The sequence below is a fragment of the Rhinichthys klamathensis genome, unplaced genomic scaffold (genome assembly GCF_029890125.1).
Source record: "Rhinichthys klamathensis goyatoka isolate OS25496 unplaced genomic scaffold, OSU_Roscu_1.1 h1tg000126l_1, whole genome shotgun sequence".
In the NCBI taxonomy this organism is placed as follows: domain Eukaryota; kingdom Metazoa; phylum Chordata; class Actinopteri; order Cypriniformes; family Leuciscidae; genus Rhinichthys; species Rhinichthys klamathensis.
Genome location: NW_026606663.1, coordinates 9,301 through 37,229, shown reverse-complemented (window position 1 = coordinate 37,229; position 27,929 = coordinate 9,301). Strand labels below are relative to the sequence as shown.

At 40.4% G+C, this 27,929-nt stretch overlaps 1 protein-coding gene across 3 annotated transcripts; it reads left to right on the top strand.

Moving 5' to 3' along the window:
• Nucleotides 1-196: 196 nt before the first annotated feature.
• bmpr1aa (bone morphogenetic protein receptor, type IAa) lies at nt 197-27,925 on the top strand. Of its 3 annotated transcripts, XM_056256261.1 has the most exons (12): nt 197-332; nt 11,680-11,960; nt 22,074-22,239; nt 22,355-22,457; nt 22,559-22,655; nt 23,561-23,651; nt 24,040-24,178; nt 24,258-24,450; nt 24,547-24,844; nt 24,932-25,107; nt 27,297-27,427; nt 27,595-27,925. In XM_056256261.1, the coding sequence occupies exons 2-12, from the start codon at nt 11,891-11,893 to the stop codon at nt 27,718-27,720; spliced, it is 1,590 nt and encodes a 529-aa protein (XP_056112236.1). In that variant the 5' UTR covers nt 197-332; nt 11,680-11,890; the 3' UTR covers nt 27,721-27,925. The 3 variants fall into 3 exon arrangements, with proteins under 3 accessions (XP_056112236.1, XP_056112235.1, XP_056112234.1); XM_056256260.1 differs by having other exon boundaries at nt 22,077-22,239; nt 24,258-24,844; XM_056256259.1 differs by having other exon boundaries at nt 24,258-24,844.
• Nucleotides 27,926-27,929: the final 4 nt, after the last annotated feature.

Sequence of the window (27,929 nt, the reverse complement as noted above, 5' to 3'; positions counted from 1 at the left end):
GTAATAAAATAAACATATTATTTAATTTGACTGTTATATATCAAAAGTAACACAGAACAAAGCTTGTGAAAACGGCATAGTCTAAAATATTTATTCTTGGGAGTTATGAGAGATTTGATATCAATTCATCAAAATGAGAATTGATTAAAATCTAGAAATCAATATTTTTAACACATCCCTATTCTTTGTTAACAGGGTTTTGTGGTACTATGACAGAATCCAAATGCCATTTGGACATTCAGCCACCTGGATCCGAATGACACCTGTAGCCAGCCTCCATGCTTACCAAACACTATGCCAACATGCTTCACAGAAATGGGTCTTTCTGTACGGTAAGAAAACCTCTGCTAAAAGATAATATCAGTTCTTCTTGACCTCTCTTATAGACATCCCCTGCAGTACAAGCAAGAAGTTTGTTTTCATGTGGTGATTACATGACCACAGTAGATAGAAATGCTCCCTGCATCAGCGATGGCCGGACTGCAACAAATGGTTTCCACATGTTTGGATCTGGGAATTCATTTTAGAGAAATAACATTTACATGCCAAAGTTCATCCATGTGTGACTGGTTTCCATGGCAACAGCTCCACCTAGTTTCTCTCACACCTGTTGTGCAGGATTGTGCTCTGCAGATGCAAAGCTGTGAAATATACAGGGAGGAATTTTCACAGACGGAAAAAAGGATTTCCCCTTAGAAAAAAAGAAGTGATTGATAGTGGTGTGCTCAGAATTATTTATTTTTTTGTCTAAATATATTCAATGTCAACTCAAGTCTATTTATTTAATAAAAGAGACCATATGAGGCGTAATCCCAGGGCAGGGCCATAAGTTTGGAGATGGTTCACTATAATTGAACACTAGATAGGGAGCTGTCTGTGTTGAACCTGGCTCTCATCAAACCTCAGCACACCCACTCGCTCTGACCCTTCGGTGGAATGTATGCGGCAGGTAATGGAAAATAAACTTGCAATGAACCTCTGCTGCTCCAGTAATTCCAGGAAATTTGACTTTTCCATCTCCATATTTGTTCCTTTATAAATACCAAGAAATAGAAATTTTTTATTTTCCTTCAGTTTAAAAACAGAGAAGTATAAAGGCCCCGATATACTCACGGCAAAGTTATTTTTCGTTCTTCGTTTAGAAGTAACAGCGAAGTTCGAAATCCGCAAGCAGCGATATATACTCTTACCGAACATCCGAAGGTTAGATGAATATGTAAATATGTGGCGCTTTCCTCTCAATAAAATACACGCACAAGAAAATTGAGAGAACTGCATACATTTAAAAAAAAAAGCATTTTTAAAGCATCTGATTATAGCAACGTGGTTATGTTTGCATGAGTTCTACGGCACTTCAGTGAAGTCACGTTTATTTATATATCACTTTATACTAGGGCTGTCAGTTAAACGCGTTATTAACGGCGTTAACGCAAACCCATTTTAACGCCGTTCATTTTTTTTATCGCGCGATTAACGGTCTTTTTGGCCTAGCAAACTTTGTAGTTTTTTTTCACATGCTTTTGCAACAGGATGCGGCATGCGCTTTCAAAACGTCCTCGCACGGCGCAAGCCATTGAAATGAATGGGTTTTATAGTGCAACGCGAGGACGTTTTGAAAGCGCAAGCGGATCTAGCTAGACCGGACACAAAACAACAGGCACGCCGCACACACTTGTTTGGCCTTGCGAGCCGGCCAAATAGTTGGTTAACGTTACGTTTTGAGTGGATGACGAGTGCGAGACGCCGAAATGGATGCCAATAAGATTCTGAATGGAAAGTTTACTTTTAAAAGTTGCCAAATGGTTCCATTGACAAGACCAAAGTGATCTGTGTGTTTTGTCGTTGTGAACTGAGCTATCATCATCGCAGCACGTCCAGTCTGAAATACCACTTGATGGCCAAGCACACACACAGCTGATGCGAATTCTCCGCCACCTCGTCAATATCAGGACCTCGTCAGTATTTCTTTCACCGTTTTATTGATGGACAGTGTTACATTGTGTGAGAGGTTATTTGCTCCAAGTGAGAATGTAAGTGTGAAATTGAACACAGTATTGTCAATGTTGTTTTCAATAAAAAAACATTTGCACAAAGCAAGCTGATCCAGTTTTCCATGTTGATAAGAGCATTAAAATGTGAAAAATAATGGGACAAAAAGAAATCAAGAGACATGTAGAATAGATAAAAATGCGATTAATCACGAGTTAACTATGACATTAATGCGATTAAATATTTTAATCGTTTGACAGCACTACTTTATACACTAGATAGCTTAAAATCAAGCAGCTTTACCGTATTAAACATGAAAAACAGTGTCAGTGTCTCATTTCATCAGAAGTACAACTGCATTTTTCTAATATAAAGCAGCTCTCTCCAGTGTGTTCATGTTTTCACTCATGGACATCTGACCTTGACTGACTGCACAGACCAAATGAATCAGAAAAGATTTACACGTGAAAGAAGGCGGAGCCTCCGTCGTAGGTGTGCGCCTTCTTCCAGGCGCACACCTACCCATTACGTAATCACCATGGAGCAATGGTAGTATGAAGGTGTTTAGCAGCTGGAGCAAACTTTTCCAGAAAGTTCGCATTAGCAAGCTGTTTCGAACTCTCAAAACAAACTCCAAACGACCTTTGATTTGGCCTGATTTTGTTCAAAATGACGTCACATCAGTTCATTCTTCGATTTCGCTTGAAGTATACCTGGGCCTTAAAGGGTTATTTCACCGCTGGAAAGATGAATGTGTATTTAAATTGGGTCGTTTATGTAGTAGAAATGTGAAATTATTTTAAAGGTTGGTGCTTTCTAGACTGAGAAAAGCCAGAAAATGTATTTTTGGCTCATGTGGATGAAAGACAACAACTCCCAGAATGCACTTGCTTCGCTGCCCTACAAGGCCACTCCCAAGCCACCCCTACTGGTTACAGATAGATAGATCCATGTGTGGATCAAAGCTAGGGTGATCTGTTACACATGCTGGCGGTGCCGTTTCCTCAGCAGATTCAGCGATTTCTTCCTGAAGAAATGCATCGCTGAAATTCGCGACAGCAATAGGACTCTCTATCCGTGTCCATAAGCACAGATCTACTCCTCTGCTGCAGCAGCTCCTCCGGCCGCCTCTTGTTCCTTCATCCGCAACTGTTCCTCGCTGCATTGTGGCTTGTACAGGTAGCCACGAGCATCGGATTCGCGCACCAGATCTTCAAAATCCCCTTCTGCCTAAACTTTCTCCACAGAGCAAGAGTCTGTTAGCTTAGCTTAAAGACCCACTCCGATGAAAATAATGTTTTTCTAGGTGTTAACATGTTCTTGTGGCATTTTTCTGATGTTAGAGGACATATCTTGAGAAAAATAAGCTCAAAGTTGTATTTCTGAGTATTTCTACATTCAAATGGCTGTGAATCAGTAGCAGACGCTAAAATGCCGGCTAAAATAGACTGGAGTTGTGACGTAGTAACTCCACTGGGCGTCTCCACACGCGACGTCTTGGAGTGAAATAATGATCGGTGATAACTTTGATTAACTTCGGATAATAATAATTAACGTGTATATAATACTGTTGCCCCACCGGTATTGGGGGTGTAAGCTAGCGGGAGAGACAGAGCTCTCAGCAACGGGCAGGGGGAGGGTCGTCTCCGTGCCAACGGCTCCGCCCACAACGCAGAGGCGAATTGCTAATGAGCTACTGCCGCTCTGCTGAAGCGAAGTCCCGCATAGCTGCCAACTCTCACGCATTGGCCGTGAGACACCCGCATTTGATTGGTTTCACACGCTCACACGCCACACTCCCGATTTCTCACGCTGAAGTGTCAACCCGGGCGGTCAAATGCCTGGAAGATGAGTTTATCTATATATCTACCTGTTGAGCCACTCGTGATCGACTAGTTATACCGCAAATTCGTTAAAAATCTCCCGTTATCTAGAGCGAGCGTGCATGCGAGACAGAGATTGTGCTCCAAACCGCGTAGAGCGAGCGAGAGACCTTGCGCGAGCGAGACCCCCCCCCCCCGTCAACAAATCTCACTCGTGTCCCCCCCCCCCCCCCCCCCGTCAACAAATCTCACGCCGAGCAAAACTCAAAAGTTGGCAGGTATCCGGCACAGGTTTTGTGATTTTGGCTAAAAATGGCATAATCATAATTTAAAGACCACTGGGAATGTTTAAAAATAGCTCAAAATATGATCGGAGTGGGACTTTAAAGATGGCTGACACTATTTGTACATTCTGTGAGTGCGGAACATGCGGAACTAGCTCCTACTACTGGCTGTAGTCTCTAGCCTCTGGCCAAAAAAGCCTCAGATGACGCTAAATGACGATTTTTGCGTCATCGGTTTTTTTCCAGACACACAATACAGAAATCTCTCGTCTCAGGGGGACATGAGGGAGGGAAGCACGGCCATTCGAAAATTCTAACCGGTTTTCTACTGATACAAAGCTTAATGCTAATCGGTGAAGTATCCCTTTAATAATACAGTTCAGAAAAAACCTTGGGAGAACTGATCAGTGATTAAAGTCTCCATGAAATCAAAACATTAATCAGTACAAAAGGGGTGGTTGATTATGATTTCACTGTTTGAGCATAAAAAACATCTGCAAAGTTACAATGCTCAAAGTTCAAAGCAAAGGGGGATATTTTCTTTTAAAGAAATTGCTTTTTAATGCTACGTTCACACCGCGAATGGATTCAAAGTGGTCAAGCGTATAACTAGACGCGGTAGGCGCGAATTTGACGCGCTATTCGCGTCCGGTGTGAACGTAGCATTAAAAAGCAATTTCTTTAAAAGAAAATATCCCCCTTTGCTTTGAACTTTGAGCGTTGTAACTTTGCAGATGTTTTTTATGCTCAAACAGTGAAATCATAATCAACCACCCCTTTTGTACTGATTAATGTTTTGATTTCATGGAGACTTTAATCACTGATCAGTTCTCCCAAGGTTTTTTCTGAATCGAAACCCGTTGGCGGCCATCTTTTTTTATGTTGATCGAGCATTCATCGAGAGAGTCACCGCTCTGTATTTGCTCTGAATAGCATATATTCTGAATACGAGAGCAGAACGGCGGCGTAGGGGTCATCGTCGCCGTATTTGTGTCCACCAGACCCTTCAAAGGCGAACCCAGTGTGGCGAGTTTCACCATTTGCTCGCTCCAGGAGCTGCGCCTGGATGACGGCCGCTGTCAGCGGTACTTCCGCCTGTCCCGCGCCCAGCTTGATGACCTGTTGTCCCGCATCGGAGCGAGGATCACCCTCGCCCTCATCCACCTAATCTGTCATTTATTTTTGTTTTGATGATAAATGGAGCCAGCCTCCAAAAGTGATTAATCTGTCCTGTGATTTTTCTCTCTCTCACACACATCACTGTCCAGACACGAATGTTGGTTGTCTTTACATTATAATAATATTTCATATAGGCCTAATCTAGATATGGAATAAATAGCATTCAATACAAAACGAATATGTCTCATAGGCCTATATTGAAATCAAGTTTTATGTGATAAAATATTTGCTTTGTTGTGCATTAGAACTACATTAGAACCACCGTCAAATTACAAAATAATTTATTGAAGCATCCAGATACTTCACCACGTGACAGCAGCAAGCAGCTAAGCTCCTGATTGGTTAACGCGGCGCGAATTGACGCAGAAGTTCAAATTTTTCAACTCGGGCGGCAGACGCGAATTCGCGTCAAACGCGTGAATGCACAAAATGCACCATTCGCGCGTAACGCGCCAGACGCTCAATTCGTGCCATTCGCGCGAACTTGACGCGCAAATGAGGCGTATTCGCGTCTACCTCTACGCCTCATTCGCGCTGCAGGAATTTTTTACGCGCGTGACGCGTCTTTGCATTGACTTAACATTGAAATCACTTGCGCCTGACGCGCTATTCGCGTCCGGTGTGAACGTAGCATAAGGACTACAACAAACGGCTGGAAGGGACTACACGAGCTTCCTCCCGGGTTAGTGACATCACAAACCCTAAAATTTACATAAACCCTGGCCCCGGGAACGCGATTTATAGATTTTTTTATAGCAGGGGTCTCACTCTCAAACTCAACTTAACTGGGGGCCGCTGGAGGTAGAGTCGGGGTCAGGCTGGGCCGCATCAAGTATTCCACAAAAAAATAGTATTCAAGTATTCCAAAAAAGGAGCACAACTGATCCAATCTTCTCAATCTTTATTATTAACGTTTCTTCTGAACTGTTCCTCTGAATTTGAACATTCCTTTCTGTACATGATTGGTTCTTCATGAGCTGTCCTTCTGACAGTTGAAGTTCATTTTACAAACTTTCTTTGTCTGTTCCTTATAACACATTTTTGTGATACTTATATTTGCTCATGTCCTTTTTATTTTCAATATGATATTGAAGGTTTTTTTGGAAGGCACATTTCCTTTTATTATACTTAGAAAAACAATTATTGCTTTTGAAATACAAATATTTGCAGTCATGTCTGCCCGTCTTATTGAATTCTTTCTACACATGTATAGTGTCTCAGGCAAATTACTGACTTTGCACAAATCAAAGCAAACCTTCTTATCAACCTGTTGGACACATATTACAAGCTCAAAATTATTATTCTCACATTGATTTAGAGCAGGGGTCTCCAACACGTCGCTCGCGAGCTACCAGTAGCTCGTGGCCTGATTGGTGGTAAGTTCGTTATTTCAAATGTAGGCGCGCGGCAAGCGCGCTCATAATTGAAGCGACGCGCTAATTTTTTCCAGGCGCAGTATGTTTGTACTTCGCGGTTGTCTATGACAACTATTGACAACAAACCCACCGTAAGCTGTCACGAGACTATCTATGGTAGCCCATAAGGGATAAAAAAAAAAGAAAACGCGGCACACGCAACAACGGGCCGCACTAACATTAAACTTTAATGTCAAGTAGGGGGCCACAAAATATCAAAATGGTCAAAATACCTCAAATGGCCCGCGGGCCGCGAGTTTGAGACCACTGTTTTATAGATATTGTCACTTCTTCAGTTTCTCCATCATTGCCTGACTCCGGTTTGAACATAAAAGGCTAAATGTTTTTGAAATTTTCAGTGCATGTCTGTGTGAGGTAAAAGGACACAAGCTGTTGAAGCTTTGCCCTCTATGCCAGCAGCTCATTTGCATTTAAAGGGAAAGACACAAAAACGGTGCGTTTTTTCTCACCCTCAAAAAGTGACAATTTTAACATGCTAATATAAAAATATCTGTGGGGTATTTTGAGCTAAAACTTCACATACACACTGGGGACATCAGAGATGGCATTGTACCACCCCTTTAACGTCCCCTCACTCTCGCAACGACATCTCTTCTCTGATGACGTGTGCATCGGCACGAGGGCAGGTCAATAATCCTGTTTACGTTCAAATTGGAAGGAAAAGAGGATCACGTTTTTCATTTCATGCCAACTTTAAGTTGTTAAACCAGTGAACTGTGTTTCAGTAATGATAAATAACATCAATAACAGAATGCTGTAATGATAAATATCAACAAAAATTCTAATGACGAATCAAGTAGGGCTGGACCCGAATATTCGTTCGGTGGGTTGGTATTCGATTTGAAAATGTGACATTCGAATATTCGTTTTTTTTTTTTTTTTTTTTTTGCACACCTGGCATCCCCCTTGAAACGGTTCTCATTCGCGCTTGAATGTATGTTTTACACTATAAAATCTGGTGAAATATAATACTTAACATATAACTTCGTTATAGCTGCTTAATAAATATATTTGCTTCTTCTTGGACTACTAAACGTGTTCCTGCAACGGGAGTTTTCTCTGGCTAAAGCGCAGAACAGCGGAGTTTGGATGGACAGAAGTGCATCCCTGAGCTTGTATTTTGGGTAAAGCTGCGTTGCTTTGACATTGTGGAAAATAGAATAATAGAAACACAATGTATTATCCTTTTTACTCGGTATTATCAATCTAAATCAATATACTGCGAAATATAGGAGACTTTGAGATTTTACTGGGACGTCACGTCACAATTTAGTTTTTCTTTATTTAAATTTCGTTTTTTCTATATTTAAATTTCGTTTTTATTTATTTAAATCTACCCTACTTTGTCAGTGAGAAAAATATTATAAGACTATACCTTATAAAAAATATTGCTTAAGTTAAAAGACGTGTGTGTGTGTGTTTTATATCACTAGTCCAGTGTCCATTCTCGGAGCATATAAGCCCTGCTCGCGTGAGGCACGCCGCTTCTTTATTTAAATCTACCCTACTTTGTCAGTAATTTGTTAGTGAGAAAAATATTAGACTACCGTAAGCAATATTTTTTATAAGTTAACAGACCTGTGTGTGTGTGTGTACGTGTGTGTGTGTGTGTGTGTTTTATATCACTAGTGCAGTGTCCGTTCTCGGAGCATATAAGTTCTGCTCGCGTGAGGTGCGCCGCTTCCCGCTCGTGCTGTTCTGTAGTTTATTAAAAGTTTATTCATTCTGAACGTGTCGCGTCTCGCCTGTCTATCTATATTGCACCAAATACGACACTGCACTCCCTTGTGAAGTCGTTTGGATGAACGGTTCTCGAAATAATCAAAATGCAAACGGACAGACAGACATAGAGATTCCGAAGCTTCGAATATTTAATGTTCATTACTACCGAAGCTTCAAAGCTCAAAAAATGGTATTCGGACCAGCCCTAGAATCAAGCACACAGCACTCAGGTCATTCTGTGGTAACTGGTCCAATCAAGCATTGAGATCAAATCAGCTTCTTTAGTGAGATGTATTTAGTGTTTCACAGACGGGCGGTTGTTGAGCTGAGTTTCTTAAATTCGCAGCCAAAATGTGCTCAGATTTTGGGGGCTTTGTTCTAGGAATGGTGTCTCAACCCATTACCCCTCTAGAGGAATCTGGCCAGAGGAGCTCATATTGCACCCAAGTGCTCCACAGATTAACTTTTGTTCTTCTCCTGCAATCCACTGCTGTGACACCAAAGACTCTGGAGTCTTTTGCTATGTTCAAAGTCTCTGCTTGACTGACTCTCCACGCTTGACAGTGATTGGTGTTGTGTCAGGAAGAGATGTGGGACTTCAGGGAGGATGAGAAGAAGTGAGGATGATAGGAGAGAGAGAGTTGGTCGTGGGGCACATCTCAATGTGCCTAAGTATTCTTATGCTAATCCTTTCCTGGGATGAGGCGCAAAGCAGCCAAGCAAACAATGGCAGCGGAGCCAGAAAGTCTGCCCTGCAGTCTAGCAGGCCTTGAAAGGCATGTCGGGCATAGCGCCGACACTGAGGGAAGGCAGCCTCCGGTACTGGGAGCCCTGCTGTAAGGAGGGGCCCCAGGAGGGACCAGAGATCCGGGCCAAAGCAGGCTGAGAGAGCGGGGGCGACGGGGAGACAAACACCAGACCTTTCTGGTCGTCATGCAGGCTGTAGTTAGAAGTGATAAGAAAGGCAGAGTGAGATTTATTTTGAAGATTGTCTGTATTTCATAATATTATCGTACTTAGGCTGATTGTTACCCCCTCCAAAAAACGCCTGTATGTTGTGGTGAACTGTTGTTTATGTTGTATTGTTGACCTGAGGAAGCCCTGAGTTCTACACAAGGAAAAACATAAAAATATTACTCCCTCCTCAAGAGATATCCATGGTCAGGCATAAGGTTTGACTGCAAAGGTGCACCTTCGTTACACATCACCATACAATACCCCTATTCATTCAGCCTCCATACTCCTTATGGCGCCACCAAAACCTTTCAGAGGGCAGAGCTCCAGGAGTGTCTGATGAAACACTCAAACATAGTGTGCTTTATATTGCTTTAAGATCCGTGATACTTTTGAAGCAATAATAGTGATATATGTACACAAGAAGACACATGACTGCATGGCTAAAACAGCCTAAACTTAATATCAAAGTCCCCACTGTTTATTAGTGAATGTGACCAGTCTAATATTAGAAGTATAATAAGCTGCTGTCAGTGTCAGGGGTGTCCTCTCCACTTCTTTCTTCTTCTTTTTTTTTGTACATCCAAGTTTTGCTTTCAAGTCAGGACATGACTGAACTTGTTAGCCATTCATAAGAAACATCTGAATGAAAGTTGATTTTACCTGTAGAATGTGAGTGATTTCATTGGCCTTTTAGGGTGTTCTCTACGTGTTGTGATTTGTAGATAAATGCAGTTGTAACAGAAGTGCTTTTTAAGTTAAAAAAAAAAAATGTGAGTACAATTACATGTAGTTATAATTAAGCTACAGTTAAACAGACTTTTACATTGTTTTTAAAAGTCATATTACTGTTTTAGCTGAATGAAATCGAACTATGTAACCATGTACATGTTACTGTTCAAGAGTTTGGGATCCTATTTATTACTTTTTTAAAATAAATTGTTACTTTTATTTAGCAAGGAAACATTAAAGTTATCAAAAGTGACAGTAAAGACTAAAGAATTATAAAATAAATGCTGGTCTTATGAACTATCTATTCATCAAAGAATCCTGAAAAAAAGTTTCATGATTTCTTCAAAAATATTAAGTAGCACAGCTATTTTTCAAAAATTTATTTAAATAGGATCATGTGACAATGAAGTATGGGGTTTTTCAAAAACAATAAAAATCGTACTGACCCCAAACATTTGAACAGTAGTGTAAACGTTGGCAGTTTAGTAAATAACACCTCTAAACATCCTCCTGTACTGTGTTGACTCCAACTATTTTGGAAACTGTTCTGTTGTGCTTATCTAAAATGCACCATACCTGTGTACATTTGCAAATTTAAAGTAGCTTTTTATGTTTTATCTATTTTTATTTATTTTCGTTTTTGAAGCTGGTAAGTTGTGGGGCATCTCATCCATGTCTTTTGCAGCAGGCCTTAACTTTCCCTGGTTGTGATCCTGCTTCTTGTGTACCTTTTAACCTAGCACCCACACTTAGTCGCAGCTTCTTGTCTCTTTCTGTAGGTGCCTGCACAGCTATCTTGTCCCTTGCCTTGCAGAGGCTAGCTTTGTTCCCTGTTATCCGGTCAGGGATGTGTGAAAGTGGGGCACAGGTCGGGGCTCTTTGTCCCCCTTGGGCAAATCAGAAGTGACAGACACCGGCCCACTCTGCCACTAATTTGTCCCCCCCTCAGCACAGACTTCACTGAAGGCCACTAATTGCAGTGAGACGCACAGGCCTACAAGGGAACAGACACATCACGTTATTAATCCTGCATGGGGCCAACGGGGTAATTGCGGAACATCCTTCATCAAATTATTTGGGCATGTTTCAGCATTCAAGAGTAGCGCCGGCCTGACGGGTTGAGGGGTCAAGCCCAGAAAAAACAAGGGGGCAATGATGTTCAGTGCCTCCAAGAAAAATTACAACATTGCCTAAGCGAAAGTGGAGTCTGCATTTTTCATAAGATTGGGGGTTTATTATTCTCTAGATATGTTCAAAGGTATTTGTGGTGGTGGGTCTAGGAAATAGGAAAGTCTAGGAAATTCTATTATCTTACACTTTATTACAAAAAGGTTATAAATATATTGATCATAAAAAAATTTGTTCACATGATTATATTATTCACATAATTACATTACAGACCAAAGGAATGCTAGTTTGAAAGTGAAACCTCACTGAGTGTACATAAACAAGTAATTTTTGGACGGTGTTTGTAGACATTGTATTAACTTATCTAGAAAGATGCATTGAGACTGGTATGATCTGCTCATATGTGCTTTGTCTTTTTTTTTGTCATTCTAGTGCCGTGGACCCCGTGAGAAGGGACCTTTGAGTTTCTAGTGCCATTGTCATCCTACCTCTTCCTCTTATCCACTGCATCTCTTCTGTCCCTTGAGCCATAACTTTGATTGCTCCACTTGTATGTTAGTGTTCACTTGGATTTTAGGAGCATAAGCAGCCGTCATCACTGATATCATCCTTACCCCAAAGGTTACGACAAGGCTGTTTGACAATGGCTCAGCTTTTATCCGTCACTGTGGTTTTGGTTGAAGTCTACCTTCTTCTCAGACTCTGCACTGGAGGTAAGGGTGTTTTCCTTCCCTTCATATTACATTCACAGTAGCGTTAGCTTATATTCATAGTCATGCCTAGTCTTAAATGTATAATAGGTATTCAGATGTGCTGCTTGAAGTTTGTCTAGCTATTTGCGCCTTCTCTACGCAAACTCCATTGTTTGAGTTGTTCAGCTTGTTATATGTAAACACTCCACATGAACGCGAGCACTAGAGCTACTTTGAGAGCTCAACTCACAAGCATTTTAATATTTAATTCTGAATGGGGAGCTTATCAAATACTCATCATATTCACACAGTAACTCAAAGGTCTTCACTCAGTTCTTCACCATACTGCAGTGGTTCCTAAACGGGTATGTGAGGTGACAGATGGGGTACGTGGAAAAAAATGCTGAATTTTGCCATTCATTTAATTCTGCCTCACCTTAAAATAACATGTATTTCTAAAGGCAAAATGCCGCATCTAGTGTAAAAATCGAGGAAATGGTAGTGCCGTAAAAGGTCAAATACGTGACATCCAATCAAATTACCTACGTCTGGATTTACACAAGCAGCGTGCATATGATAGGTTCCGTGCAGAGTATGCTGCTCTGAGCAACATCAAACCGTGTGTAAATACATCTAGATACGGCTTGTGCCACTGTAGTGCAAAGATGGCTTTTGTTGCTACTAGGGATGGGCATTTCAAGCAAAAATAATATGCGAAGAACGCTGGGAATTATTCGATTATTATTCGAAAATCGCATTCCTCCCCCACATGCATTCATGCACGCACGCACACATGCATGTATAGCCTAGGCTACACACCAGAGCATGTGAGCGGAATATCCCACTCTATGCCAGCGCGCTCCACTCAATCGTTCATGGCCCAAGCGATCGCTCCACTCATGAGCTCACGCTCACCGGTAAAACGGTGTTCACTCAAATCCCGCTGCGACATGAAATTTCTCTGTATCTGTATGTATTTAGTTTCATATTTATGTTTAAATAATATAATGTTATTTATTTATTTATTTATTTTATCCATGTTGATTATATGAAAAGTGAACAGCATGAGTAAGATAGAATCATAAGATGCACAATCAAGAGACATATGGAGTGGGTCAGACATGATTTTGGCCACTTCATTAAGTTTTGTAGAAAGCCTTTCTTTAAAGTGAATTTCGTTTTGCATAAATTGTATTTTAATTTTAATCAATGTTTCGTCAGCCAATTGCCTGTATTTAATAAATAAGAAGCAAATATAGCTGACAATATAATCAGGACAGGGAGGAGCTGGCGCGATTGCATTGCATGTGAACTGGAGCTCGTCTCATAAATGAACCGAAACTCTGCGTTTACGCTACTCGTCTCTCAGACATGAGAAATATATCTATAAAAAGCTTGAAATGTCTACTTTTAAACAAAACTTTTAAAACGAAAAGAAACAAGACTACTCTCGGCTCATGTAATTCGTAAGAAATGTGCATTTCTATAGGCGCGTTCACTACTGCGAAGATGGCGAGTCAGCATTGTCAACTTCATCTTTGCAGCAGACACTGACACAAAAAAACACTAGTTTATTAATAAATAATTAAAATGTCTCCTTGTAATGCTGGGCGGTGTACCGGTTCATACCGAATACCGGTGTTTATTTTTGTTATGATATGAATTTTTAGTATACCGCAATACCGGTGTATGACGCTTTAATAACGATCGGAACGCGGCGCGACACTGTTTGAGAGGGTCCCTTTTCACTCTTGCACTCTGTGGTGATGCATGTGTTAGTTAGCGTGTCTGTGAAGATGGATAGGTTAAACTATAATTGATAGCTGTCAAATTATATTACAGTGTTTCCCATACATGGTTCACAATATCAACACAGCCTTTTGGAAAATCTATTTGTGGTTGGCATTGACATCGTTGAAGAAACATGAGCACTGCACGTTTCAAGTCAAAACGCGGCACGGGTGTTTTTATATGAATGTATCTGAAGTGAACTAACGGTCTTTAGAAAAGTTTCTTTGTTATTACGATTGAATCTTGCGCTGCTTTGTGTACAGGCGTTACTGGGGAAACCGCTGTTTCTGCCGCTCCTACAGCGCCTCCTGCTGGCACCTAATGTAAACAGCCTTGCAAACCTGTATTAATACTAGTGTGGATCTTTTCTACAATATTCACTCGTGACAGTAAAATAGGGCATTCTAAGTCAATCTACTGCAGCATTTCCTCTCTCACTCAGTAGAAAATGTGGTTAACACCCCAGTCATGCTTAGGAAAAAAAAATACCGTCATATACCGTGAAAACGGTATAATTTTGAAAAATACCGTGATATGGATTTTTGGTCATACCGCACTATCTCCTTGCTATATTTGACACATTCATAATCATTACTTTTGCCGATTCTTTGTGGCAAGCATTATGCTTCCGCTTGAGCACTCTCCACTCTGGAGGAAATATTACCACTTCGCTCACATGCTCTGGTGTGAGGCAATTAGGGCTGTCAACTTTAGTCGTTTAGTCGACTAATCGGTCGATGCCGTCTTGGTCGACTGACATTCTCATTGGTCGACCAGTTGCATTTTTTTTTTTTTTACCAATAGAAAGAATTTTTCAATGATTTACTCCTTGATATTTATTCCTTTTATAAGCAGTTATATATTATTGTATTCTAAATATAATTAGCCTATGTTTTATCCCCAACTTTAAATGCTGTAATTTAGGCTATTTTTGTAACAGCGCCACAGTTTAGCGCAGCACGTAGAACACTTGGGAGCCGCACCTGTGGCTGGCTGCACTGCTGCTGCGGCGCGGACGCGCTTGGTAAAAACGAGCGCGTCGCTTCCATTATGAGCGCGCATACCGCGTGCCTAGATTTGAAATAACGAACTTGAGCGCGCAAAAGACGCAATGTGTGAGCAGGCCCTTTAACGGCTTTATTATGCTGACTCAATAGATTGTTTTTTCTTATGTTTTTGTTTTATTTGTACACTTGACGCGTTTGAAAATAGCCTAAATAATGTAACAAAACGAAAGTAAACCTATATGCCTTCCTACTATACAGCCTATTATTATTAGGATTGTTTTTTAGGCTATTTGGGTTTTTTGTGCGTTTGTTTTAAAACGGCTAGATCGGCTGGACAAAAGTTAACCCATAGCTTTGAAAGTAAAGAAGAATATACAGCCTGTATAAACGAGAGCTTTTGTTAGGATTTTTCATTATTTGGCAGTTTTAGCAGTTATATTTTTTGTAGCGTGTGGTGTGGTCAGGTGCGCGATTGTGACTGTCACTATAGACCTATAGGACAGAGCTGATCTTTGCAGTTAAAAAAATCACTTAATTTTCAAAGAATTGTATTATTATTATAGTTTTATGTATTATTGATGTTTTTTAGTTGTTGTTTTATAAATGCTCTATGACAATTGTTTAATAAATGTTCAATCAAAATGCAAAACATCACGTCTTTTTTTTTTCTTTTTTTTTGGTTGACTACTACACTGCCCTACAAAGCAAAAAGGCAGTAACTGCATATTTGGTCAAAAATGAGTTATTATCATTTTCATGACATTCAAGGCATCCTTTGTTATGTGACAAAACATCTTATCTCAAATGTGTGTCGTTTTAGAGAAAAATGGTAGTCGTTTGTACAGTAACTGCAAAAAGCCCTAGTGAAACAAAGCAAGAGTACAGTAACATCCATTACTGTATTCTTGTTATGTTTTACCTAACAAAAAATAACCGTGTTTCTGCGCAGTGTAGTTACTGTTGCCATGGTGAACACACAGCTGATTTTCGGGCATCCTCACGGGATGATTTTAACATTTGCGATTTCACCCTTCTAACTTCCCCTAATTGTTCCCCTACCAAACTATCCCCCTCCCATGAAAGAATGAAAAAAAATATTCCAGAAAGAAAAAAAAGGTGCAAGAGCTCCATGTAGTAACTTTAGCGGTTATATGATTTTCGCGATATAGCAGTTCAGTACACTTGAAATTAAATCGTGATAGACTACTGTGTGAATATTAAACCGCAATAATAGTACTATTAAATACAAATCCTACATGTTCTGTGAATAAATGGTGCAGTCGACGCGCAGTTTCATTTAACACACACACACACGAGCTGAAGCACGTGTGACGCTCAAGCTGTTTTTTGCCTAACGCTATAACTTATAAGAACACGACTGCATGAACTTACTCTCCAGACTCTAGATCAGCTCTTAAAGTCACTTTGTGAGCATTTAACCGCTTCATTTGAGAAAAGCTATCGTCATGTCATAAACACAGAAACTCAAAGGTCTTCACGGCAACCCGTCAAAATAAAAGTTCGGTTTAACTTGACAGAAATATATTAGGCCTACTGTTGTACAGTAGAATTTAGAAACGTCTCAATGAAATAATAATACTAACACTAATACAAATAAATTAAGATTAAAACTTAATTTTTATTAAATGTTTTCAATTTAACAGTAAAGCTCATTGTGCAGCATGTTGTTTGACCAAAAATGTTTGTTTAATTTCATATGATTAAAAGAAATGTAATTAATAATATATTAGAATTTTTATATATTTTATTTTTAATATTCATAGAATATTTTTTAAATATTGTATAAGTTTAATAATAGTTTATAATAAAAGTGTAATGATTTCAATTAATTAGACATGATTTTTGATTACTAAAAATTTACACCACGTATCCATCACACACCCGTTCCGCAACACTAGTTTCGCAACACAAAAATGTTTAAAAAAAAAAGTTGTCCAAATGGTTCCAATTATTTCAAATACAGTGTATCTAACACACCCAGAGCCCAAGTTGTGGCTAAATAGTTTTTGGAGAATCTGTAGTTACTGCCTTTTTCCTTGGTATGGTGCCACGTTTTTGGTAAGTAATACAAAGCAAGAATACAGTAACTGCAAAATAGGGATAAAATATCAAATTAAATATGAGGATTGATATGTACAAAGAATAAGCTCATATAAAGCAACAAAACAGCCACATGTCCAATAATCTACCTACAACTACTTAGGCTGGATGACAGGATAACTTTAAAGTCATTTTTCTCTGTTCTGCACTCTGCGTAGTTACTGCCTTTTTGCTTTGTAGGGCAGTACAGCCCTAGAGGCAATGTGTTGTTCTTCTGTTGTCTGAGAGTTGATTGATAGCTTTTAGGTGTGTTATTGGCAGCACCACCCTCTGGTTACATGAACGCATCACCACCGCATCAGCAGCAAAAACATGGGGATTTTTTTAGACAATCGCACAACCTATTCGATATTCTATAATTAAATGGTGACTCATCCCTACTGATTTAGTTTGATTGAAATGATTGATTTATTTTCATTTATGGCATTGTTTATTATATTATTAATTAAATTAATGGAATTTTCCTTTTTAGGTGAAAAACGCACCTGAAAATCAATTTAAGGGGACAGATATGGTCCCTTAATGCAAAGGTGTAAATGCAGTCTAAATGGAAGAGAAGGGGGTACGCAGGAGGATGTTAACTACCTCATTGATTCACTAGTTGATTGCTGTTCAGCAGGGCAGGAATCATAAGTGCTCATCTGAACGTTTCCATATGCTTAATAACGTGATGTTTACTGATGTCAAAGAAAACCGATACCTTTGTTTAATGAAAACGCCCTCCCTGAGTCAAACTAAACTGTTTTCCCAGTGAACTCTGCAGAGGCTGCTGTGATGGTTGCCTGTGGACAGTCAATGAGCTGTGAAGGCAAACAGCAATAGCTGATTGCTCGGAAAGCCGTTTTAGGGCACAGGGAAAAAAAAGTTTGAGTTGAAACTTGCCTACAGGTTTATATTTTAGGTCACATTATTTATGTTAACATACTTTAACTGAATGTCTGTCAGACAATAGTTTGTGCTGAGGTTTAGAACACTGTCTGATATCTCTGATGTGTGTTTAGTCATGCCAGGGAGTTCAAAAGACATCTTTTCCATCGTGACTCACTCCTGAACCATGAGCCTCTCAGAGGCCCCCCACTAAAGGAAGCTGTTGAAATGATTGCTGCTGCTCTCTCTTCCTTTTTTAGCACATTAACAATTTCCTCTATGGCACCGTCACAATTGCTAGTGGGTATGAACTATTCCAAACACTGTGTTCTCGGGAAATACTTTGAGCCTTTTGTGTTGTTGTTCTTCAGATTTAAGCCCCTAATAAGTGTGGTCAGATTTTAGATATTACGAATGGCTTCCTTGATGTTCCACACTGATTAAAAAACTTGAGCAGTTCATAATTTAAAAAAAAAATTAATTTATTAAGCTAGGTTTTTGACCTTTTCTCATTAGTGACAACACTAATCCCACGCCAAAATTCAAGCCCTGTAACAGCAACAATATTCATTCGGAGGCAGAGCAATAAATAATTTAATCCAGATTTAGATTCAACACTTGCCACTGCAGATTAAATATGTATTTTTGATGGCCTTTTCTGTGCTGTCTTTTTATTTGATTCTGATAAATAAGTTGAGAGAAAGGGAAGAAGTCTTGTAACATGCCCAGTAGTCAGATTTTCAAACAGCTCAGTTTTCCTTTAGAGTTCATATTATATCTAACATCAGTGTCCTTGTCGCGGTATTTTTGTACAGATGCAGCAGAAAAGCAGGAGATTGTTGAAACCAGAGACAGTATGAAGGCAAGGACATTTGACTTCTCAATGCGCTGTTGTTTCTCCTAGTGTTAGAGTTGTGTAACAGCTAGTTAAATACCTCTATGGTACATCTTTTTTACCTTGCTCATCAGATGCACCCCTGAGATGTAATTTCAGGTAGGAGTCTGCACCTCTGAAACATAATCTTCAAGAAAGAGAGAGGTGACATTGGCGACTGAAAGCCCTCAGTTGCATCCACAGTGCAATGTGTCCCCCCCCTCCCACCCCCACACGCAATTGTAGACTTCTACCTGGACTGAGTAGTGAATGGGGTTAGCACTCCTCCTAGGGGAGAAGAAAATGTGTTTTAAATGCAGGCAAGCATTTAACTTGCTTTCCCGGAAGTGATTATTATTATTATTATGTACATTTGCCCCAGAAATGACACTGACAATTTACTCCACTATATCGACTTAATTCAATTATATTTTAATTGACGTTAGTCTTCATTACTTTCAGATGAAGGTTTCTGGTCCTTGAAATTACAATTTCAAGTAACATGTTTGAGGATTGAACATAAACAATTAATGTTAAGTGCGATGTAGTCTTGTCAGTGAAACAGTGAATTACTCTGAATTATTCTATTTCCCCTCAACTTTGCTGTAGACTGAAATCTACTAGAGAGAGAGAGAGAGTAATGGTGTGTATCTGCTAGAGTATCATTATGGTGGAATGCTCTGCCAGACCTCAGACTCCACTGTAACCAGTGGCAGATTTAGGCACACATGTGAATATGGAGGCTCTTATGGGCCCCTGACAAATCAATCATCGCCCACAACCAGTCACAGTCCAGCAGTGGCAGTCAGAAAGAGTACTTTGCATCTTTTTGAGAGTTTTAAAGTTTTGAAATCCTAACATTGTTGCAATTTACACTTTCTGCCACTCCCATATATTTTTGTAACCTGACTCCGCCAGATGGATTTGCTCCGCATATCCATCTGGAAACCTTCCGTTGAAGTAGTTTTGGTAAGGGGCGAAAATACTGGTTAGCTGATTGGCCTATGTTGGTGATAGACGGGCCAAATCAACCAATCAGATCAACGAAGCATATGACGTACTAACAGAGCGTATCTTTTCCTCTGAGAAAAGCCTCCAGAGCAGTGTTTTGCTCTTCTTTCAGTGAAGAAATAGTCTGTAATTCCGATAAAACTTGCTCGATAGCCACGCTGATGCTAGTTTCATCCGCTGAAGCCGACATGTTCTTTAGACTGAACTGACGCGCTTCTCGTTGCGTCACACCTCAACCCGCCTCAAAGCCAACGCTGATTGAACGTTCGTTTGGTGAACTGCTCCCAAATTTTCTTTAACGGAAAGTATCCAGACTGATCTGCGAGTGAAACCTTGAAAGCTCGCGAGATCAGGATGGTCTCACGAGGCTAATATTTTTGTACAGTTGGAGTGAAAACCAGATCCTTCAATCCAAAAATCATTCCTCAAGCACTGACCCTGAGTAGAGAATAGAGGGAAAAAAGGAGTAAAGCATGATGGAAAAGGGATCCCCAGGGTTTCTTTTTGGGACTTTGCCCATTTGATCATCATTGTCCAGCCTTCTCCTAATGTGAAATGTTCATGCTGGCCCTGTGCATCAGGGTCTGTCTTCATAAAGGGGGATTGTCTCCCTTAGCCTGGGCTCAAGGCCACACAACCTTTTACATATGCTTTATGAGTAGCTCAATTACAGAAATTACCTCATTGAAATCCCTTGCGAGCAGTTGAATGAGATTAAGTCTAGACTAATAATTCTCTTTAAGAGTTGATTTTTATAGTTTAGTAAAGTAACATGAGACGGTGTGTTTGATCTACTTAAGAAAGTAAGTTATGGAGTCTGTCCGCACCCTGAACGAAAGCATTTGAGAGACTGAATGCTTCATTTAGTTTGCGGTCTAGAATCGTGTCAGACTGAGCGCATCAAAGGCAGCGTCTCGCAGCCTCACAAGCTTTATCTGGACTTTTAACTGCACTGCCTCCATCAGCTCTGTTTTCTCAGGGTGTTTCTCCAGCACCCTTGTTTGTGTTGTGATCAACTGTCTTGCTAATGTTTCCTGCTGTCACGCATATGTGTTGTCTTGTGCTTTAACATTTAAATTGGCAAGGCTTAAATGAGTTTAGTTTAAACACAGATAGCAACGTGTGCTGTTCAGGTCTCGCCTGCGCTCACGCGCTATCAACACCCGGGTGATAACGGCATAAATGACTGGTCGTGTTCGAGTAAACGGCACTCGCATTGAACAAAGTTTACAAAGACAGACTGTTTTGTCCACCTTTTTGATCATCACTGTCGTAATGTATTAGGAAGCAAGAATGCATTTACCTACGCGTTATTTTCAACAAACCTTATAGTTGCGTAATCACATTTGAGGAAAATCTGCGGACTGCAGCTTTAAACAGGCTAGAAAATAATGAAGCAATAAACAATGAAGAAAAGTAAGTGTTCTTCATTGTACCATATTGCGAGTAGCGTTTCCTACAGACTTTCCTACAGATTCTAGTTTGGTGTATCCATCAATCACATTTTCAGTGTATGTACATAGTAGGCAATCCATTGAATTATGCGGTGAATTGAAGATCAGAAGCCCCTTTATCTTGCCCAGCTCTCTATTTAATCACTGAGTCCTAATAGAATTAGTCCAAGAGGAGAGTCCAGTCTAATTGTAAGATAGGCAGCACACGAAGAGGCTGTACAAGACAGACTCGTAATGGGATCTGAGGATGGAATGCAGCTGATAAAGCGAGCGCCATGTCACCCTGCCGCCCAATCTCTCAAACTGCTGCTTTGTGAGTGATTAGCTGTTTTACCGACAAGCCTAGACTGGAACATCTGCAGTGAAGTCATGCTCAACAGAAAGCTACAGCAGTACATACCCATGCACTGTGACAGGATAAGAAGACACTGGGAGATCAGTAGAGACATGTCTCGGAGGCCTTTATTTCAACTGAAATTCAGATAGAAAGGTATGAAAAATAAATGTTGGTGAGGGTGTGAAACAGAAAGGGACATGGTGATCTGGATGTATGCTAGTTGGTTTGGATTTGAACAGGAGCAGGTTTGCTGTCACAAATACAGAGGGGGAGCATAGGATGATAAATAATAAATGTAGGACATGCTGGCCTTATTGAGGATTGTCACAACACTGAAATTTCAGTAATCAATTTTAATTATTATTAATTAGATTAAAATTAAACCAGTATTATGTAGACCGAAGGTTGTAGTTTGAATTAAATATTTCTTCAACATTTATTATTCAAGTAAATATTAAATGACCTGTGTTTGAATTAACAGCATGTGCCTTTGACTGTTTACATGAACAGCCACATTACTCACAAAATGAGGGTTCAAAAGCAGCGGACTATCAGCCAGAACAGGCTACTGAATTGAGTACTCTGCACTACAGATAATGCAGAAAGACTGGTATAAATGCTTTGTGTGTCTGTGCACCTAGCTTGTCATTGATTGTGTCTCGTCACATACAGCAGGGCAGAACCCTGACCACGTGCTGCAGGGCACTGGGGTGAAGCCTGGCTCAGACTCCAGAAGGCCCGGGGGCGATTCTACTGTGGCACCAGAAGATGCTGCCCGCTTCCTTAGCTGCCACTGCTTAGGTCACTGCCCTGATGACGCCAAGAACAACACCTGCGAGTAAGTGTCACAGGCTATGGCACCGTTTTAAGTGATCATTGTTTAATGTGATTATATGTTTGTGCTTTGTTTATATGTATTCAAAAAAATGTACGTTTTCTTTGAAACCCAACAGGACAAATGGTCAGTGCTTCGCCATCATTGAAGAAGATGAAAATGGAGTGGGGATCTTAAGCTCAGGCTGTATGAAATATGAAGGCTCTCACTTTCAATGCAAGGTAAGGAAAGTTATGTCTCTTAAGTGTCTTGCACTTTGACTTGCATGATTAAATATCACACTTTGTAAGTTTTAGTCACTTGAGACATGGATTTTTCACAGGATTCGCAGTTTGCACAGCCACGTCGAACCATCGAGTGCTGCCAGTTTGACTTTTGTAACCGAGACCTAAAGCCAGAGTTGCCGCCTCGAGACTCGGGTAAGCTTCAGTACTATCTGCCTGGCAGTTGTATGGCATTGTAAGGTTATCTGTGAAGGATTACAGATTGTTGATTTAAACCTTTTAGCAGGGTAACATTATCTAGCTAGCTTAAAAAAGATTGCAGGGGAAATTGTCACAATAACTTGTAGTCTATGAAGCATCAAAATCATTTGAAAATTCCTTATCAATTAAAAATGTTTTATATTGTGTGACATAATTTTGCAGCAAAACTGTTTGAACACTACTGTTTAAAATAAATGTTTGTAGTCAGTAAGGTTTTTTTTTTTTTTTTTTTTGAAAGACATTAATACTTTTGTTCAGCAAGGTTGTATTCAATTTAGGGATGCACTAGTTGACCGGTCATAAATAGTTTTTTTGTAACTATTTTTTGCCCGCGTGCACAGACTACATAATCATTCGCGAACATGTCATGCAGAGCTACCTGTCTGAGGCACAGATACCAAGAAGCGAACAGCCGTTAGTGAACTGGCGCACAAATAAGAGCCGCTTTCCTGCGCTCGCTGAAGTTGCGCAAGTGAACCTGTCCGCAACCTGCAGTAGCGTAGACAGTGAACGCTTGTTCACCTCAGCTTCTCACGTGTTGGATGAGAAACGAAAGTTGAACCCAAATTAAAAACAAAAGCTAAATGTTGATGCTAAATGTCTGTATCTATCTAATGAATGTGCTTTATGCGCAGTTTCTGCCGTTAATTTCAGATGGTTACAGTTATTGTTTTTAATAGCTAAAAGCCAGTTTGGCCTGTAAAGTACCAAATAAAAATCTTGTTTATTGTTTATCTTCCATTCTTTCTTGTTTGTTGCTTAAAGAAAATAAAACCGGTATCGGAATCAGTTTGCTTGTAAAAAATCGATGGACGTGTTTTCTCTTGATCTCTTTACAGTACCACAAGACCCTCACTGGCTGGCCTTCCTCATTTCAGTGTCTGTGTGCTTCTGCACCCTCATCTGTGTCACTGTCATCTGTTATTACAGGTGAGATCATCACCGCACTGAAGCGCAAAACACACTGAAGCTCTTACAAAAAAATAGCTACTTGTGTTGTGGCCTGTTTTCCCACATCACTGAACTGTAACCGTAACGCTGCTGTGTTTTTGCACAGCACCTTTGAAAACACATGCCACCCACATCATGGCCTGTTGTTGTTGAAAGACAAACTCTTATGTTACTGCAAGTAGGGGCAAGACTCTATACCTTGGGTACACAACTGGGAAAAAGTTTGCCTTCATAACAAATGAATCTTTTGTTTGTGTCTGTTTACTGAACTATCTGTTAAAAAGTGTTGTCTGATAAAAGTCAGGAAAGAGCTTTCTGATGTCAGGTATGGATGTAAAAAAAAAAAATGTGACTGTCCTGTCCTCAGGTATAAGTGGCAGACAGAGAGGCAGCGCTACCACAGAGACCTGGAGCAGGATGATGCCTTTATCCCAGCAGGAGAATCTCTTAAAGAGCTCATCAACCAGTCTCAAACCTCAGGCAGTGGCTCTGGGCTCCCCCTGCTGGTGAGAAATCAGAAATGCAGACTGTAGGATTTTAGTATCAACAGCTTGTTTTTTCACAGTTTCTAATCACATTTTACAGGTGCAGCGCACCATTGCCAAGCAGATCCAGACAGTGCGCCTTATTGGAAAGGGGAGATATGGAGAGGTGTGGCTCGGTCGATGGAGGGGGGAGAAGGTAGCAGTGAAAGTGTTCTTTACTCGAGAGGAGGCCAGCTGGTTCAGAGAGACTGAGATCTACCAAACTGTGCTTATGAGACACGAGAACATACTAGGTACACTTCATGTCATTCAAGATTGTGTAGTGTTTTTAATTGTGTATCAATTCCATGTTTTCCTATGTGACGTGATTCTCTTCATTCTGCCCGAAGGCTTCATTGCTGCTGACATCAATGGCACTGGAGCCTCTACGCAGCTGTACCTGATCACAGACTACCATGAGAACGGCTCTCTGTATGACTATTTGAAGTTCACCACTCTGGACACACAGGCCTTGCTCAGACTGGCCTACTCTGCAGCCTGTGGCCTGTGTCACCTGCATACAGAGATCTACGGCACGCAGGGAAAACCAGCCATTGCTCACAGAGACTTGAAGAGCAAGAACGTCCTCATAAAGAAAAACGGCACCTGTTGCATCGCTGACCTCGGGCTTGCTGTGAAATTCAACAGGTGCTTTGTCACTTTGCATTTGTTTTAAAAGCTAGTTTTAAGTGGTTTGTTCAGTTATTATGAAGAAGTAACATTTTTTTGTCTCAGTGACACAAATGAAGTGGACGTCCCACTGAGCACACGTATGGGGACCCAACGCTACATGGCTCCAGAAGTCCTGGACGAGACTCTGAATAAGAACCACTTCCAGGCCTACATCATGGCGGACATCTACAGCTATGGACTGATTATATGGGAAATGGCCCGACGCTGTCTCACTGGAGGTATTCATAAGACAATGAATATACCGTAAAACTTCAAATAATAGCCCGGCTTTTATTTTCCCAAATCGTCGAACTGCACAGGCTTGTATTTGAGAGAGGCGTCTAAATGAGACAGGCCTTTATAATTTAGTGTTGAGATGTTGTTCATTGAGTGTAGGCCTAGAGTCTCTAATCTTTAAAAATCTCTAAATGCTCCATGTGAAACTGCGGTCTTCCGACCTTTTATTATCGTGTCAATTGATTTTGATTAATATGCACGCGCACGCGCGGCCGGGGCGCTCTCTCTCTCTCTCTCTGCTCGTAACGCGCCCTGTCAAGCGCAGCAGTCATTCTATTCTACATCACTCACCGATCAAAAAAGGCTTTGGCGGGACAAAAATTTGCTTTGGCGGCCGCCAAAAAGTGGACGATCTGACGGGTTTTATTAGATTAAATACAACCCGAAACTAAAAAACAGACCCGGCCTCTATTTGAGACCGGCCTTTATTTACCCAAACCTGCTGCCACACCAGGCGTGTAAAAGAGACAGGCGTCTATTTGAAATCAGGGTTTCCGCGGGGTCTTAAAAAGTCTCAAAAAGTCTAAAATTTCAAAATCACAATTTAAGGCCTTAAAAAGTCTTAAATTTGCTGATGTATTGTGTTCTAGGTCTTGAATCATTTTAAACAGGTCTTAATTTTCCTATGTCCATGTAAATCTCATTGAAATGCTCCCACAGCGCTTTGGAATGTTTTTTTTATTCCGTGGTGTTGTAGTTCCTTATTTCGTTAGTCCAAATATAATTCGCTGTATTACGACTACAAAATAGACCAACATGCAACAGCCAATCAGCTTTGAGCTTTCGTGTTATTGGCGCGTGTCTCAGATACCACAGACAGACGTAAAACGGATTTTATTCAGCTAACGTTATGGGGAAGTGCAAGTTTAGCGATACTTGGCTTGAAAAATCTGAATTTCATGCTTGGTTAAAGCCAGTTGCAAACAACGCATTTGAAGCATACTGCTTCTTATGCAAGAAAGCTATGAAATTGGGAACCTTGGGTGTACGGGCGCTGGAGTCACGTGCAAAAAGTGATAAACATCTAACTGCTGTGAAAGGTCTCCAGCAAACGACAGCCATCAGCCAGTTCTTGCAAGTATCTGGCGGCTCCAGCACTACTTCTACACTGCCTAGGCGAGGCCCACACAGTACCTCCGCAACTCCCGCAATCGACCTCCGTGTTGCTTTTGGATTAGAGCCAACACTAAAAGCGGAGGTGCTCTGGGTTCTCCACACGGTGACAAGACATTAGTCCTACAGTGCAAATGAGGAAATCTGGGAATTGTTTCAAACGATGTTTTCGGGCTCTGACATCGCTAAATCCTTCAGGTGCGGGAAAGATAAAACAGCCTACTTTACGCGCTTTGGAATAGCGGATTTTATAAAAACAGAACTAATTTCCAAAATCACGGGACCGTTCGTGCTGATGTTCGACGAAAGTAACTTACTATGTTCAGTTTGAATAAATTAAATTACTTGGCAAGTAATTTTGAGACTCCTTCGTACGTTTTTTTTTATGTCGTGATATAGGTCTTAAATTTTATTCATAATAGTCTTAAAAAGTCTTAAATTTGACTTTGTAAAACCTGCAGAAACCCTGATTTGGGACTCGGCTATTATTTGAAGTTTTACGGTAAGTTAAATTTCTTTTGTTTTGCTTTATAAATGTGCTGAGTTTCTTCATATCCAAGCCATGTCCTTTTAAAGTCAAAATGAAATGGAAATTCAACCTATTTTCTAAATGCATCCTAATGTACTTATTGGGAACCATTCATCCGTGTTTTTAATTTGAATTAAATTGTTAAATATTATGATTCTTTCTGGTGATGTATGCTGGACTTCTCTAGTCATTTAGTCACCTTAAACTCCGCCCCTTTCTTACAGTCAACTGCAAGCTTACATTCAGATCTGCCTTAATCCAATCAACAACTGATTAATTGAATCAAGCCCTAAAAGAAATTATTTTTGATAATTCTTTTCACTCAGATGTACATCACAATACAAAAGAAAAGATCTGTCACTTTTTCCATTACATCACAACTTTTAAATATTTTGTTCTAAAGCTATCTAAAATGAAAACGGCTCCTGTTGTGGATGTTTACAGAATTCAAACAGTAATTCATGAATACATCCACTGATTGTTTCCTAGGTATCGTTGAGGACTATCAGCTACCATATTATGAGATGGTGCCTTCAGACCCGTCTTATGAGGACATGCTAGAGGTTGTGTGCGTCAAAGGACTGCGGCCCACCGTATCCAATAGATGGAACAGTGATGAGGTGAGTCAGCAGTATCTGACCATCAGATGGCAGTATATTTACAGATTGTATTTGCAGAATCTTTACAGATTTAATGAATATTTGCAGCTTTGCATAGGAACTTGAGGTCACACATATGTACTGAAGAGAAATGTATGTCGTGATCTGAGAAGATTTTGTCTCCCTAGTGCTCGAGGGCCATGTTGAAGCTGATGTCAGAATGCTGGGCCCACAATCCTGCATCACGCCTGACCATCCTACGAGTCAAGAAGACTTTGGCAAAAATGGTGGAATCTCAAGACATTAAAATCTGATCAGCAGAGTGGCTTTTATTTTGTTTTTGACATCATTGTCCCCTTCAGGAGAAACAAGCTCTCTTCTTCTGTTGGATCAGACATGTTGACTTTGCTGCTTTCTGTGAAAGCTGTATCATTGTGAAGTTGGATCAGAGGATTACTACAACAGACAAAAACACTGGAGTGGGACCTTCTGGAGAGATAAAGTAAACCCCACTGCCTTAAAA

Bases quoted from the DNA above. Each gene is read 5' to 3' on its own strand.
- bmpr1aa (XM_056256259.1), top strand. From the start codon at position 11,891: ATGGCTCAGCTTTTATCCGTCACTGTGGTTTTGGTTGAAGTCTACCTT. The intron at 22,240-22,354 runs GTAAGTGTCACA...GAAACCCAACAG, and splicing joins GCCAAGAACAACACCTGCGA to GACAAATGGTCAGTGCTTCG. The intron at 22,458-22,558 runs GTAAGGAAAGTT...GATTTTTCACAG, and splicing joins GCTCTCACTTTCAATGCAAG to GATTCGCAGTTTGCACAGCC.